At 40.5% G+C, this 16,039-nt stretch overlaps 1 protein-coding gene across 1 annotated transcript in view; it reads left to right on the top strand.

Moving 5' to 3' along the window:
- The first annotated feature begins 9,647 nt into the window (after window positions 1–9,647).
- The window catches only part of JMY (junction mediating and regulatory protein, p53 cofactor), a 68,762-nt gene continuing 62,370 nt past the window's right edge, over window positions 9,648–16,039 (top strand). The window contains exon 1 of the mRNA XM_027634411.1: window positions 9,648–10,758. Coding sequence (XP_027490212.1) covers window positions 9,919–10,758 — 840 coding nt within the window. The 5' untranslated portion in view covers window positions 9,648–9,918. The remainder of the gene's footprint in view (window positions 10,759–16,039) is intronic.

Raw genomic sequence — 16,039 nt, 5'->3', positions numbered from 1 at the left:
AAGGTAAATAAGTTAGACAAAAGGAAACATTTTCCCATCACAAATTAAACTTGTGTAATAGTTCACCTGAAAAGACTGAGGAATCTTTGTTGTTGGACAAATCAGGAAAAGAGACAACATGAGCAAGTTATCTGCAGTGGACTATGTTCCAGGAGAATGGATGTTCTGCCTTATCTGTTGAGGTCCTTCCCAGACATAGCTCCTGATCCTATAATACAAGTAGCAGTATCTGAGTTCTGTTCAAGCAGCCACTTAAAAACTGTGGTCAAATTACACCAAGGCAAGCTCTTCGTAGTTGTTTAACAAAAGAAGTATGTTGCCACCACCTATGGCACCACTGCCCTTTTTATAACAGTCTTTTTCCAGATCGCTTCCCTGTTTCTTAGTGCCTGCTAAGAGAGCAAACATGTCACGAGAAATAGCAGGAATATTTGCCATACTACTTGGAATGAAAGACAATTCAGGGTAGCAAAGTTAAGCAGATAATGTCTGTAAAACATAATGACAATGTAGATTTGAGGGACTGTGGAGACATACTTAGATTGCTGTAATAATGAATTACAAATTAACTACATGGAAGGTAAACTTTTGATGAGTGAGAGGGCATTGAAACTTTTCAAGCTGCACAAATTAAAAATAAGATCCTGCAGTAAAAATTAATTTTCACTCCCATATAAAATAGATTTATAAAATAACACCCAGAATTCTCAGGAAAATTCCAAATGCAATTTGTGAAATTAAAATGAAGTGGTGCTAGACAAAAGCATCAAAAGGTAAGTCTTCTGTTATTAACAAGGTCACCAGTGAAACAGGCATTCCAGAAAAAAATGATCAGTATCTCACTGCAGTAAAGATAAACTAAAGATGAGGTGATAGAAATTCTTGATTCAAGATGTTAAACTTCTCTACCATACCCAATAAAATATAAATACAGTGCAGCTGACTTGAAATAGTTGCAACTGATGAAGTTCTTCAGTAAATCCATTTCTGCCAGCAAACATTCAAAACTTTGACTGAAAACTCTCAAAATACAGAAGAGGTTGAAGTCCATCAAGTCTCAAAGAAAATAAAAAGCCACTACAAAAAAAAGGCAGTTGTTAACTACAGGAGAACCACCGATATTTTAAATAAGCAGAAACAGAGTGATTAATGCATAAATGGTTTTCTGTGTTGGTTAAAATCAAGGAATTACCGTGCAAAATAAACAGAGCCATCTTTCAGTGTTCAACAAATAGAAAATAACATAATCATAAAGAAAACAAACTTTATGCTATCAAAAAAGATCCTGTACACAGTGTAGAAAGTAACAATTTAACAGCTACTGATGCTATCAATCAATAATATTTAGAAAAAGCATGTTTTTCCCCAGCTATATTTGTCTAATAAAAGACTTGTCTCCCTTATTTTAACCATTGTTACTCTCCTTTTTTTATAACTATGGTTATGACAACCTGAATATATCCAAAAGGAGTAAATATACAGAATATAGCTTTGATGCAATTTAACATAAAGGATTTGCCACGGTATGATGACAAGAAATTACCAACAGGAACTTGAATAACTCTGAATTCTCTAGACCTTGCATCAACAGCAAAGGATGTTAAGATGTGTTTGTCATATGATGTAATTCTAGGAATAAAGACTGGCTGGAAAAGGTGTCAGCTGCTAATTAATGACAAGCGCATGACAAATCATTAATAAAAGCTATTCCTATGGATGACCAGTTTCTTTGCAAAAGGAAATAAGACCACAGTCATAAAACAACTATACAATACCATAATAAAAATTGGCTTCTTTTACGTATGCTATATTATGTTAAAACCAAACTGGTGACTGTTAAAATATATAATAGCTTGTACAGTCATCAGGTTTCATTTCAGTAATATCAGGTTTCATTTCATTAATGTCAAGTTTCATTTCAGTAATGTCAGGTATGGAGCAAATTTATTGAACAGGCAAACCTGCTAGCCTGAGCTAGCAACACTGAAGTGCCAGAGTTGTAGCCAACTGCTGGGTATGCCATGCTAACATGATCCTCTGAGAAAACAAGGCTTATATAATCACCACCCATTGCTCTGTCTCCCTGCCATTCCACACCTAATAATACTTGAATTTGCTGATCAATTTTTTCACTGAATTGCAAAGTAATTCAGATTGCATGAGTTTAACTGCTGAAGAATCCAAAGCTAAATTAATTTCAATGATCATAAAACGGTTTGGATTGGATTAAATCTCAAGAGGTCATCTGGTTCAGCTCATGAAGCATCAATGGATAAATACATTTTTCTCTAAGTATCCAAAAAATCCCTGCCATAAACGTACATATACATGCATAGCTTATGCTTTCATCAGCTGACTGACCAGACACACGTGTATTTACATAGCTTTAGGTGAGTCATAGCACATACCTATGCTTCCCCAGAGGGGATGGCACCTTGGGGGATGTTGGGTGAGTTAGGACTTTGAATTGAGGATATAGAACATAAATCCGTAAAAAACCAGCTTTGAATATTCTATTGCTCATAGAATAAATTGTTTGCCTGAGGCATAAATGTAAGAACTGAAACCAATAAGACTTATTAAATGGGCTAGAGAATAGTAGCATAAAATCTGATAGAGGTAACCTTCTAATTTCAGTTTAAAAGGCCATATTTAATTTCTGCCTATAAACAACTTTGTAAAGTTATGATATGGACATTGTTTCTAGTCCTGAAGGGCCCACAATCAGAAGGTGAATTTCTGTGCAGAGTTTGAGATACTGCTTACAAGGAAAAATATTTATTTCTAAAACGAAAGCTTCTTCTCCTTTTTTGCAAGGCTGATTTTCTTTCAGACCAGCTATTCACCAGCAATCACATGAAAGTAACAAAGACTCAAAGAAACAACGACCCTGTACAAATGCTGAACATTATTCAAAATAGCGACCAAAATTCATCTCTTCTTCATTACTCGCATTTAAACAACAAATTATAGCTCTGTATGATCTCTCTTAGACTTTGCTACTCTTCAAAATCTGATCATCTGAATTTAAAGAAGGATTTTATCCATCTGCTGGGAACCATGGAGGCCCCTCATCAGAAGATTTGTACTTCTTTTTACCAGGACTATTCCGCTTTTCTCAATGCTGGCAGTGGGATCACATAGCAATTCATCTGAAGATGGAACCAGATGAAGATACCATCTGTTTCTCCTGCACTGAGTAACTGGATCAGAGTCAAGTATGCAGCAGCTTTGGGTGTAGCTTTTTCTACAGAGAGTAGCTGATGCTATCCAGTATTTCTCCAGAAAAATTTAATCAGGATGAGAACTTGTTTGGTAAGTGAAGCTAAATGTCAGGCCTTCTACCACTGCATAGAGGAGAACACAGATCTCCTTGATGTAGGTGTCATCCTGACATGCTTTGATATGAACGCTCAGGAGGAAGGCTTGCCTGTACCATCAGCAGCATCACTGTGACCTTTCACTCCATAAATTGAGTTTGTACCATTGTGTAGAGTGTCCCCATAGTATTCTGGAGAATTTTGTTGCCAGACGTTCTCACTAGTTTGCATTTCTTTACCCAGCAGGCTGTTGTCTGTCACGAACTGTCTCCAATCTCACTGGATCCCCAAACGCTCAAACACATATTTGCCAAACTATCACTGTTACCATTAGTTATTTCTAATCAAAAGCTACTAAGGCTTTAAATTTTACTCCAGCCTGCTGACTTGTGCTTTACTAGGAGACAGAATTTCAAAATGCCTAGGAAAATACTCTGTGCTTAGTAAACATCATAGAAGTCTAATATTTTGTTATGTTCCAAAGTCTGTTAATACTGGCATTAGTTTGCTTTCTGTTTTAGCCCCAACTCTGCCTCTATCTGAGCATACTCTGTTGCTCTTGTGCCAACCAAAAATGAATTTTCTAAGATGTTCTTCTTCAAAGGCTTTAAGTATGTCTATACTTCATATCTTCAGAGATATGAAGACTGTCAAGCTATCACAGTGTATCAAGGATATAGAGGATGACACCTTCAAAATATCTCAACTGTTCTCTTGTGATACATTCCACTGAATAATCAGGAGGCAGACTGTATTCACTGCCACAGGAACCATAATTTTCTTTTTTTAAGCTTTGTGTAGGTATTTTATCTGTTGTAACTTGATGGTTATTCTGTGGTTTGTGGCTACCCTGCCTACTTGCAAATGTTCTTGATTGAGTTGAATTGTAGATGTGGCTAAACATATTGCTTCCTCTTTCCTTGAGTAATATTTTCCAATGCTCCACTACAGTCTTGATATTGCTGCATAGCTCAGTACTCTGTATTCAGAGACAAGAAGGAATCTTCTTTATAGAGCAGTACTTTGAGATTCCTCAGGAATGACTTATGACTGGAGTTTTTCACTCTTGTCCTAAAAGAAAATAAGACACCCAGGAAACTGTTTGATAAAACTATCTTTGTTTAATTCTGAGATATTAGGCATGACAAAAAGTATTTTTTATGCTAGAAATATTTCTTGCATTTTTGCACTTCAGACAAAAATCAAGTTCTTAAAAAAAAATTGCATTTATCAAAGCTCCAAATCATTCTTTCTGTTATCAGGGTAATTTTCCCTATCCCTGTGTACTTGCACAGAACATGAAAGAGTAAGGTTTCTGTAAACAAACAAGTTGACAAATTGCTTTGTAAACCACTAAAAGAGCTGCAAGCACCACCGCTCCCAAATCATCCAAGCCTGCAAGACAGGACTATTCCAATTGCCTCTCTTGTTGCAAAATATTTTCTATCTACCACAGAGATAACTTTAATGCAATAACTGATAACTTTAATGCAATTTAGTAAAATTCCTATTAAAGTAAAAATTAGTTAAATGGCATGTTTAAATTAGAAACCTAGGTTTTTACACCATCTGAGCTTTCAAAGAGGGATTCTTGAGTATTATCAACATTATATTAACTCCACTAAGTTAATTTTGCCTTTCACTTGAACAGATAAACTAAACGTTCTCAATGTACTTGTTTGAGTAGAAGGAAGAAGATAAACAGTAATGAATCATTCCTTTCAAGGAAAGATTGATTTATATTTAAGCTACTGTGGCCTCTCAGCAGTAAAGAAGAGATTACATTACATGTTCATTTTATCACACATTTGTAAAGCTTATCACACAGTAATAAACCCATGTATCCTACAACTGCAATAATATTTGGTTGCAGAAAATTCTTCAGTTTAGAGCCAGCATAAATATTGAAACTATACAGTTTTCCTCCATAAAATGGATAGGCTATCACATGCACTGCAGCTATACTGGTTCTGCTGCACAATGCAATTTCTTGTCCTTCGAAACTACCCCAAATCTGTTCTATCAAATTTGCTAAGGGTAGGCACTTCCAGAAATGCAGATACAACTGTTACTAGACAGTAGGCTTTTGGGCGGGTGTTTCATTGCTACTAAGACGTCACAAAGTCACCAGTGCTTTTAGGCAGCCAGCTTCTTGTTTCATTTCATCCAAACAGAAACTCAGAAACACTACTAAAACTTTTGCCAGAAAAAAAAAGACTCCAACTAACAACAAACAGACATTGCTATTTGGCTTGCCCACATTAAAATTTTAATCATACTATCAAACAGAAAACTACTGAAAATGCTTGTCCAGCATAGCTGTTTAGAGCACAATACTTAACAGCAATTTCAAGACACCTAAACCTACTCCTGATGCTATGGTACTTTGAAGCATGCTATTAAATATCCCACCACTTTCATCTCAAATACCATAAGGAATTGCGTAGCTGGTTAGCTGAGAATTCTACAGTCTTGTGTTTGGACAGAAATCATCTTGCCACAGCAGTTGTTTGGAATTGATCAAACTTTAAACTAGATTTCCCAGATGAGATCTACTTTCTCAAAAATGTTTTGTACTAAAGCTAGTTTATCTAAAGTGTTTCAAGTATTCAGATCCAGTCAGGTACAAATTTACTTCAGACTGCAGTACACTGAAGGAGTCACAGACTAGGTGCTGGAATGGTTGTACAAACACTTACAGGACTATTTCTGTTCTTGTTCACAACATTAGCATGCAGAAGACAATTTAGCAGCATCAAGTGAGATCACTTTGCAGTGGTTAAGGTGATTCAAGCCACAGAGCACCCAACCTTTTACACCCAGCAATTACCAATCCACCTTACACACATGCAAGTAAGTGTGTATGTGCAGTTCCATAGTATTTCATCCCATTGCCAGTCCGGTTCTGCATTTATTATGTATGGATCTGCCCAGGTAGGCTACCTTTTCTGCCATATTTGGATTCTGTAGTTTCATTGTTCTCCCAGCACCGGCCTGAACTGAGATCATATCAGAGAACCAGCAGATACAAGCTCAAGGAGATCATACTGGAAGGCAGAAAAACTTCCAGTTGACTCCTGGAAGTTTGCAAACCTACTCTTTGCTGACTTATTAATTCAAGACCTTATTAAATATCACTGCTTGGAGACTGCCCAAGGATAGCAATGACTCAAAGTACTCCCTGTCTTAAAAGTTCTGGTGCTTGACCCACTTCTTACAAAGAAATAGGACATCAACTGAATTCCTAACATTACCTTTCAGCTCACTGGTGACAGGAGTCTTGTGGCTCTCAAAAAGCTTTGGATCTATAAACATAATAATCCAACTTGTCAGCTAAGTAACTGGTACTTCCAACAGCCCTGTTGGTAAGGTAACCAGGCCTCTCATGCATGTAGTTTCCATGATAGCAGCAGGATCCTCATGTGCTGAAGTGTCATGTCCTCAGCAGCAGCACGGTAGCAGTTCCCTTCTCTCTAGACAGCTTGGTTTTTTTTCGGAGACACTCCCAAGTAGTTCTTTCAGTTGCTGCAAACTTGTCACCTTTTTAAAGCAGGTGAATCAACAAATTAGGTGGATTGGCTGCTACTTCTGCTTATTGCTGAAGGGAATACCCCACCAAAAACTCTGTTCAGATGGAATTTAGGTATTTTAGAATGCAATTTTAATTTTTTTTGCTGGTATTTATTCAGTAGAAATCAGTGACGTATTTCCTTTAACTCATTCAAGAACAATTCACCAACATCTGAAAAGATTGCCCTTTGTATTTTATGAATGACAAGTTATGGATGTCCCCCAATACAGAAGTTACTATGAAGGCTACTCAGTGCTTATTGATGCTGTAGTTTTAAGAAATTGCTATTTCCTTGCACATTTTTCTGTAAGGGTACAATTTTAGCGAAGTATAACAGCTACAGAGAGCTGATGGTATGACTTTGCTGCTGCCTGAAAACAGGCCTATCAGAAACTTGATTGTAGATGAATGTTTTTCAGACTAGTTTTCACACAGCTCCCAAATGGTACATTTACCTAATCCCTCCTTTAAATCATACTGGCTTGCCCCTCCGCTGTCTAATGACAGCCAGAATAATACCACTTTGAAGACTTCAGCCTCTACAGCAATATACTTGAAATACTGGGTCTCTCATCCTTTGCCTGATAAGAAATTTTGGATCCATGTTAAATTTTCTAAAGCCTGGAGATATAAGGAGAGATATATATTGCTGTGTCTCCATTGCTTTTTCTTTCTTGCATTACAAAAAACAAAAATTGGGCTGATGCTTACATTTACCTCCAAAAAGTTTGTTTAGCAGAATCACAGAATCCCAGAATAGCTAGGGTCAGAAGGGATGTCTGGAGACCATCTAGTCCAACCTCTCTGCCAAGGCAGGGTCACCTAAAGCAGGTTACTTGGGAAGGTATCCAGGTGCGGTTTGAATGTCTCCAGTGGGGGAGACTCCATGACCTCCCTGAATACCTAGCAGAAAGATACTATATTTCCTCCACCGATGTATTCTTTGCATGCTTGCTTGGCCACTCCTACATGTGGTATAATCAAATCATTTTCACAGCATTTCACAGGTGCTTTGATCTGATGCCAACGTTTACAGTAATAGGAAAGAATGCTGCACTCCAAGATGTATGTATCACCTTTAAGAACAGAGATATGGTCTGTCTTCTGGATGCTGAGTCATAATTTCCTCCTTTTTTCTAACAGCTATGACTTTGGGTATATTCTCCTGTACATGTGATACTGCTTTGTTAATGTCCAGAGAATGTTGGAACTGCCAGAGGCCCTCCCCAGACACTTCATCCTTGAAGGATGGTATGCTTTAGAAGAAGGCTGTGACTCATTCTTGCTTTTCTGGCAAATGCAAATGAAAATTTTTTATTTCCCCGGTGCTTCCTCTGATTTGGAGCAGAACAACAGTATCACTGATGGGCTGTATTGGGTCTGGCTGAGATGAAGTTCATTTCCTCATAGCAGTCCTCACAGTGCTGTGCTATGCACTGGTGGCTAGAAAGATGTTGATAACACAGTAGTGTTTTGGTTACTGCTGGGCAGTGCTGGCACAGCATCAGTGCTGTCTCCCCAATATTCTGCCCCTGCCCCAATAGGCTAGGAATGGGCAAGGTTCTGGGAGGGGACACAACTAAGGCAGCTAACCCAAACTGATGAAAGGAGTATTCCATATCATATGACATCCAGCTCAGATATAAAAGCTAAGGAACGGAGGAGGAAGGGGGGGCATTTGTTATTTACAATATTTACATTACAGTGCAACTGGTATGTGTGCTGAAGCCCTGCTTCCCAAAAAGTGTCCAGACATCACTTGCTGATGTGGGGAATAAAATCCTAGTCTTCTGAGAATGCAAACTTTTGCTTTTGCTTTAGTAGACAGCCTTATCACAACCTATGAGTCGTCTTCCATCTGATTTTCTCTCCTCTGTCCAGTTGAAAAGGGGGAGTGATAAAGTGGCCTGGTAGGCACCTGGCATCCAGCCAAGGTCAAACAACACCACAGGCCAATGCATATTGTCTACTGGTCTTATTTTCGAGGCAAGTACTTTGGGACTGTTATAGTAAGAAGTACTTTTTTCATTTGTACATGGGAAAAAATGGGATATCCCAAAAGGCACCAGGAAACAGGCCCTTAAACTCAGAATTACTGGTGACTGATCATTCCTTTGAGACAAGCTTATGAGAGTTGCCTGTCCTGCCACACTGAAACCTATGTGCTTTGCAATAAACTTGGAAACTTTGGAATGCACGGCAGTCCAAAGAAGGACTGGCCAACGTGAGCACAAAAGGCTACGTCTCAGTGCAGTTTACTTCAGCTATGAAGTACGCAATTGCCCAAGACTGCTGGGAGCTTGCCCTTGTCACCAGGTCTCGTAACAGAAGCTGTGCACTTTCGCAGGCTAACCAGAACTGCAAATTCCTGCTGCACGAAGTTCGCCGTCCGGCGCTCCTGATAACAAGTCTGTTAAGTATTCTCCTTAAATCTCTAGTCAGAATTAAGCCATACAACAGTAACTAAAACCACACTCGCCCCGCTGGCCCCACCCGGCGCGCGTCGCCCGACGCCCGCACGCTCGCGCTGGCGTCCTCAGAGAAGGGGCGGGGCGTCCTCCTGCTCCGCCCACCGCGGGAGCGCGAGCGTGGCGGTTCCGCTGAGGAGGGGCGGGGCCGCGGCGCGAGGCTCCGCCCGCCTTGCTCCGCCAATGGGGACAGGCGGCGACGGGGGTGGGGCCGGCGCGGGTCGCGCGGGGGGCGGGGCCGGCGCGGAGTTGCCGCAGCGCCGCCGCCGCTTGTAAACAGATCCAGCCCCACGTGACGCGCGCCCGGTACCTGCGCGGGGGCGTCGGGCATTGTCCGCCCTGGGACCGGCGGCACCGCGCGGGCAGCGGCCGGAGGCGAGTGCGCTCCGCCCTTCCTCCCCCGCCGCTCCGGTGGGGAACCAGCGCACACCCCCCCGCCCTCCGGCCGCTAAGATGGCTGGTAGTGGGCGGTGAGGCGGCGCGGGGCTGCGGGCCGGCTGACGGGACGGTAGCGCGGAGGGCGGGAGGCGTGTTCCCGTGTGCGGAGCCGCGCGGCGCCATGTCCGCCTTCGCCTTGGAGGAGACGCTGGAGGCCGACTGGGTGGCCGTCAGGCCGCACGCCTTCCAGGAGCGAGAGAAGCACAAGTTCGCCTTCATCGTGGCCTGGAACGAGATCGAGGGCAAGTTCGCCATCACCTGCCACAACCGCACGGCGCAGCGCCAGCGCAGCGGCTCCCGCGAGCTGCGCCGCGGCGGCCCCGAGACCGCGGCCGCTCCCAAGGCCGGCGGCCCCGCGGCGCGCAGGGACGCGGGGCCGCCCCGGGGCTGCGCCCACGCCCGGGCCGAGGCGCTACCCCAAAGCCCGCTACGCGCCAAGTGCAGCCCGGCGCGGAGGCCGCAGCGCGGCCCAGAGGCGGCAGGTGCCCCCGAGGAGATCGAGGTGCTGGAGCTGGGGAAGGAGGACGCGGCCGCCGCGCTGTCGCTGCCACCGTCGCCCCCGCGGGCGGGCGAGCCGGGCGCTCCAGACGCCGAGCCCGTGGGGGAGGAGTGCAGCTGGGCCGGCCTCTTCTCCTTCCAGGACTTGCGGGCCGTGCACCAGCAGCTGTGCTCGGTGAACTCGGAGCTGGAGCCCTACCTGCCTGCCTTCCCCGAAGAGCCCTCGGGCATGTGGACGGTGCTGTTCGGAGCCCCGGAACTATCTGAGCAGGAGATGGACGCTCTGTGTTACAAGCTGCAAGTTTACTTGGTCCACAGCCTGGATACCTGTGGCTGGAAGATCCTTTCGCAGGTGCTCTTCACCGAGACCGATGACCCCGAAGAGTATTACGAGAGCCTGAGTGAGCTGCGACAGAAGGGGTACGAGGAGGTGCTGCAGCGGGCCCGCAGACGAATCCAGGAGGTTAGACTGGTTCAGATCTCTCCACTTTGGTGTCACCCTTAGTTTAATCTGTGGCATCTTTTTTCAGTCGTTGTCTTCCTTGTTCTTGTTGTCCCGTTCCTTAGTGAGAAAATGAGGCTTAACCTTTCCAAGGTCTCTGGGGCCAGGATTTAAAAAGGTGCCGATTTCTTTACTCATCTGAGTGTGGCTCAGTACTTTATTCTGTGCAATTGTAGATCTTTTTGAACAAGTATGTGATGGATTTGGCAAGATCCCATATTTTTGTTCTTGTATTGCCTTGGACGACGATGTGTTGGGGTCTGAATTTTTCTGTTAAATAGAAGCAGCAACATGTGGTGTTTGTTTTGGCAGTGCAATTTAGACACTTGAGGCCAAGAAATTCTAGGTTCCTCTAAGCTCTGGGTGTTGAATCTGGTATTTATATAGTGAGATGACGTTTTCCAGTGAAATTGGAGTAAGTACAACTTTTGTTCAGCAGATAAGTTCCTAGAGTGAGGATTTTAAAAAAACAAGCTGTCTGACCCTAGCGGTTATTTACTGTGTTACTGTTGGTAGTGTCTGTCAAGACTTGGATATTTCAGGACACGCCATGTCTTTCCCGTACCCTGTGTTGTTTAGACAAAGTAGTTGAGGATTTCCTGCTAACTAACTTGTAGCATAAGCGTGTGGGAATTTTTCCACTTTCTCAGTCTTCGTGGACTGAGGTATATGAGGACCCAGATTTCCACATTATAAAAGGAGAATGTTACGCTTGTTTTTTTGTTTCAGTGGCCTTGGTCCAGAATGTAACAGGATCTATCTAGATGTGACTGTGAGTATGGATCACGTTAGGCAATTCTTTATTTTTGCAAACAACACCTTAATTCTATTGTATGGATATAGGTCAAGTTTGGCTGCTTCAGCTACCTGCATGTATCCTACCAACATTGTATTCAAAAATGTGTAGTGGCGATTGCTTTTTCCGCGATGCAGTGGAAGCACATCTCCTTGCTGTCTGTTTTCGTGGCATAATTTTTTGTCTTTGTAGAATTCAGGCTGAGTTTTTCTTTGGTGACTGGAGTTAGGGTATGAGAAAATTGTTTTATCAATGGTATAGTCATGGTAAGAACATCCAACGTATAGCATTGTTAGGTAAAAGTTTATTTTTAAACTGTTGCGTTAGGGTATGTAATTTTGATTTTTCTTTTTCTTTTCATGTCTATTTAAAGGGCTGAATTAATTCTTGATATTGGGTATACAACTGGTTATTAGTCTGGGAATTTTCAGCAGTAGTTTTAGTCCACAGAATACGGAAGCGTATTGTCTTCCACTGGTTTTTTTGACTCCATGAATACTTGGGACTGTACGCTTAGATTAGACTTAGCCTTTAGCTCAGCAGTTCTTACAAGAAGCTGTGCAGGACAAGGGAAATTCCCGTTAAACATTTGAAATTTGGGAACTGGGTACCTAACTTGAGACATGTGGTGTTTTTGAGGAAATGCTGATTAGGAATTACTGAGCAAGAACCATTTGTTTCTTGGAGAATCTTAATTTCTATTTTGTTGGCAGCAGTACTATTGGCAAAAAATAAATTGGTTATCGATATACAGAGCAAGCTTTATCCATCAAGACCTATAAACTGCAACATCTTATTCTCTGTTAGTGTTCTGAACTTGGTGCAGACAAAATGGCAGAGCCTATGTATGCATTTGACTACAATCGTTTCCCATGGTAACCAGTCCAGTAGTGTACCTAAAGGCAATACAGGTGCACTTCTGTCACTGTCACTTGTGTAAGTTGATCCTTCTTTAATTAAAGGTAGTTCATGTTGAAGAAAAGAAACCAATGGAATGACCCACTCTTTCCCTTTTGGCTCTCAGGTTTCTCTTTTCCTTACCTGTTGAGGGTTTGCTTGGTCTACAGTAAATGTCTTTCTTTTAAGCAAATACTGATACTCTTTGTCACTGCAATTCTAAACAAATGAAGCAGAGGATGATGGGCAGTGCTTGGTATTTCTGAAGTAAAGGGTTTATTTTACTTTAAAGCAAACCTGCTGAATCCATGGTTTATCTCACTCTTTAATTTACTTTTCCGTCTGTGCTTGAAATCTTCTGTTAGTTGATTGCAGGAATCTGTGCAATTTTAAACAATTTTGTCTCTTACAGGAACTTTGGGGGAAAAAAAGAAAGAGATTGAGCAGCATTGGTAACTGGAATGATATCTAGGAGCACAGGGAATGTGGAGGGTCTTCATTAATGTGAAATTATGCAAAAGACAAGCTTTGAAATCCCAAGACCTTGACTTAGCGTCTTAAAATATACCTCTGTGGTTTATAGTTATGTCATGTATGTCTTTTTTTCCCAGGACAAATTTTTCTAAGCAGAGGATTACTTGAGAAATGCTTGCAGTTTCTGTTGATTGTATTTTTTGGGGTAGGGAGGCAAAGTGAGCAACAAAGCCTCATGTTCCTTGTTTGAGCATCCCCTACTTAGCTATTTGTTACTTTTCCTAAGTTACACACAAGTCACTTTATTTTCACAGCGGATAATAATTGTTGCTCTTTGTAATAGTAAATTTGATCTCGGTGTGAATTTTAAACTTAATAAGCCCGAAGAATGTTGCAAGTAGAAACAGATCCAAGATGAGTAAGTAAAATAGTTGTAGAGGAACTGTGTGACCTGGAATTTATTTCTTCTGTCTCATTTGCAGTTTTGAAATAGCACGTCTTTTCTTTTTTTCAAATAAAACTATTAATTTTGGAATAGTTTAGGAATTTAATTTAATGTTAAAGTAAAAACCTGTTCATTAAGTTTATATCTGTCTTAAAAAAATTCCTCAGGTGCTCAGCTAAAAAGATAAAAAGATGTTATTTCAATAGAGAGTATATCGCTGAATCCTTATTTGTGATTCCTGCTTCTTAGACAGTTTTTCCAAAATCTTAAACTTTGTGTCTAGAAGGCAGAAAACATTCGCCTCTGTACTCTTTCTCTCGCCCGTTTCCTATGTTCCTCCTATATATAGAGGAGTTTTTCTAGGCCATATGTACATGTTTATAAATTTTTGTGACTTTAGATGATGGTGTATTTCCTTGTCCATGCTGCGTTCTCAAAAGGTTGAATGTAGTCACGATTTTTCTGAATAAAAAGTGGCGTTAGTATCAACTGTGATTAAGAGGGTTTGGTGGCTTAGTCATGCTACAGACATACTTCATTGTGTGTTGTGCATAGTGAGTTGAGGATTTGGGAAGCCTATCTGTATGTTACATGTGTAATTCAGCAACTGAATTACAATTAATGGCACCTGGGAATGTTCCTGTTCCTTATAGCTCTTAATTGCCCTGGCAGACTGAAATTTGGTGGATGATACTTTACAGGATCTTGAGTGCCAGGTATAAAACTAGTCAGAGACTTGCTTTGGTTTTCTTTGTGCTTTATAAAATCTGTGAATTCCAGTGTCTGGAGGCAGACAAAGACCATTTTGTATCTCTGTTCTGTGTGTGTTCTTTTGAATTACTGTAATACAAAAGTTCAAACACTTCAAAGTGCATGATTAAATTCTGAAGAAATTTTGAAAGCATCTTATCTTCTGTGTTTGAATTAAGACTGCCCTGAGAGCGAGGACCTACTGCTATTTTTAGTCTCCGTCTCCTGTGTAGTGTTATATTTACTAAACATGAGAATAGCCCTGAAAACTTTTGTCTTATGTTGTTTGGGTTAATTTTCTTTTGATTCAAAGAACCTGGAAGGCTAAGGAAAAATAAGTGTGGGTTTGGTTTTTTTTTTTTACAGTAACAACTTATATGAGAAGAAAATGTAGGGTGTTTTTTTTTGATGGAAGGCTGTATGATCACTTTAATTTCTTCTTAAATCAGATACAAGCATTTTTTAAAATTACTTTTGCAGCATCAGTAGGCAAGTTTTTTCTTTTTGTTTTGAATGAATGAAATATGTTTGTCAAATCACAGAAAGTGGTAAGAAATTGGTTATGGAATTTCACATTTGTTACTTTCCAAAGTGTATTTCTTCAATATTGTCACATATTTCTGTTTACATTAAAAAAAATAATATCCAATATTTTGTTGAACCTGTTATAATATTTTAGTGGAAAATAATATTCAGGATCATCTCTGACTAGAAGAATTTTACTTCATTGCTTTTGGTTATATGTATTCAGTTCTAAAATAAATGTATATATGGTAGATAGTGGGGCATTGTACCAAAAATGGAACTTTTCCCAAAGTAAGGTGCCTGATGGCTGTTCAATGATCTACTGCTAGGCACAATGAGCTTTAAAGGGAGCTTCAACATCAAACTCAAAAATAATTCAAAAGTAAATATAAAACATTACAAAAAAGTGTTCAGTGTTCCAGTAGCACAGAAAAAACGTTAGCAGTAGTGTTTCCATCAAACCAATATAGCATCTTTTTATGCAAGAAGAAAGATAACTGAATATGGTATATGAGCTGCAGTGCTAGATTTAGAAGATATATAAGGTGTCTCAGGGGAGAGCAGAACACTGGTTTGGATTTCACTGTCGGAGCACAGGAGATTAAAATAAGATACACTGGGCATTTTTTTCCCTATTGACATGAGTGGAGCAGAGTTAAGACTAATGCTGAGCATTCAGGAAATTCAAGCTATTTTTGTTTGAATGCTTCTTTTTCTGTACTCATTATTTGTTGTGTTAACTCTTGTTTCCAGTAAAACTGTTTTGCTTCTAAATCCTTTGTAATTAGGCTGTTTAACTGAACTAGTACTGTAAGTTAGAACTAACCAAAATAAAATATGTCAGCAGCTGTAGGGCCTGCTCTGTAGAACAAGCAAGTAGCCTCCAAGCTCCTAGGAGACTCCTACATGATATTACTACTCTAACTAGTACTGAGCTAGTACTAGAGCTAGCTGAAAATGACTGCTGCAGCTGTCTCTGAAAACATCGGAATGCTTAAAATAATGTATGTTTCTTTAAAATGTGGACAAATTATGTGCATAAAGAAAAGGATGTCTGCTTGAAAAATTGAGAAAAGATCTTTTCTTGACAGAACTTAAGTCTTACATGAAAATTAAGAGTACATTCTGTAGAGTATAGCAATATTAGTTAGCTGGTAAGCCTGGACTTAATTTTTAGAAACTGAAGACAGCAGCTTGCCAGTCTCATAATTAATTTCCTTATCCAAATATTTGAGAGTAAAAAAGAAAAAAAAAAAAGAAATGCAGTATATGCTCTGTTTAGCTGCCTAAACTGGGATTGAAGAACCATTTATGTTTTGTACTTGGGGGAGTATTTCTGCTGCTCACATTATTTT

Source organism: Corapipo altera, unplaced genomic scaffold (assembly GCF_003945725.1).
Source record: "Corapipo altera isolate COAL_440 unplaced genomic scaffold, ASM394572v1 61411, whole genome shotgun sequence".
Lineage (NCBI taxonomy): Eukaryota > Metazoa > Chordata > Aves > Passeriformes > Pipridae > Corapipo > Corapipo altera.
The sequence above is the reverse complement of the archived record's forward strand: the minus strand, read 5'-3'. Positions and strand labels throughout refer to the sequence as shown.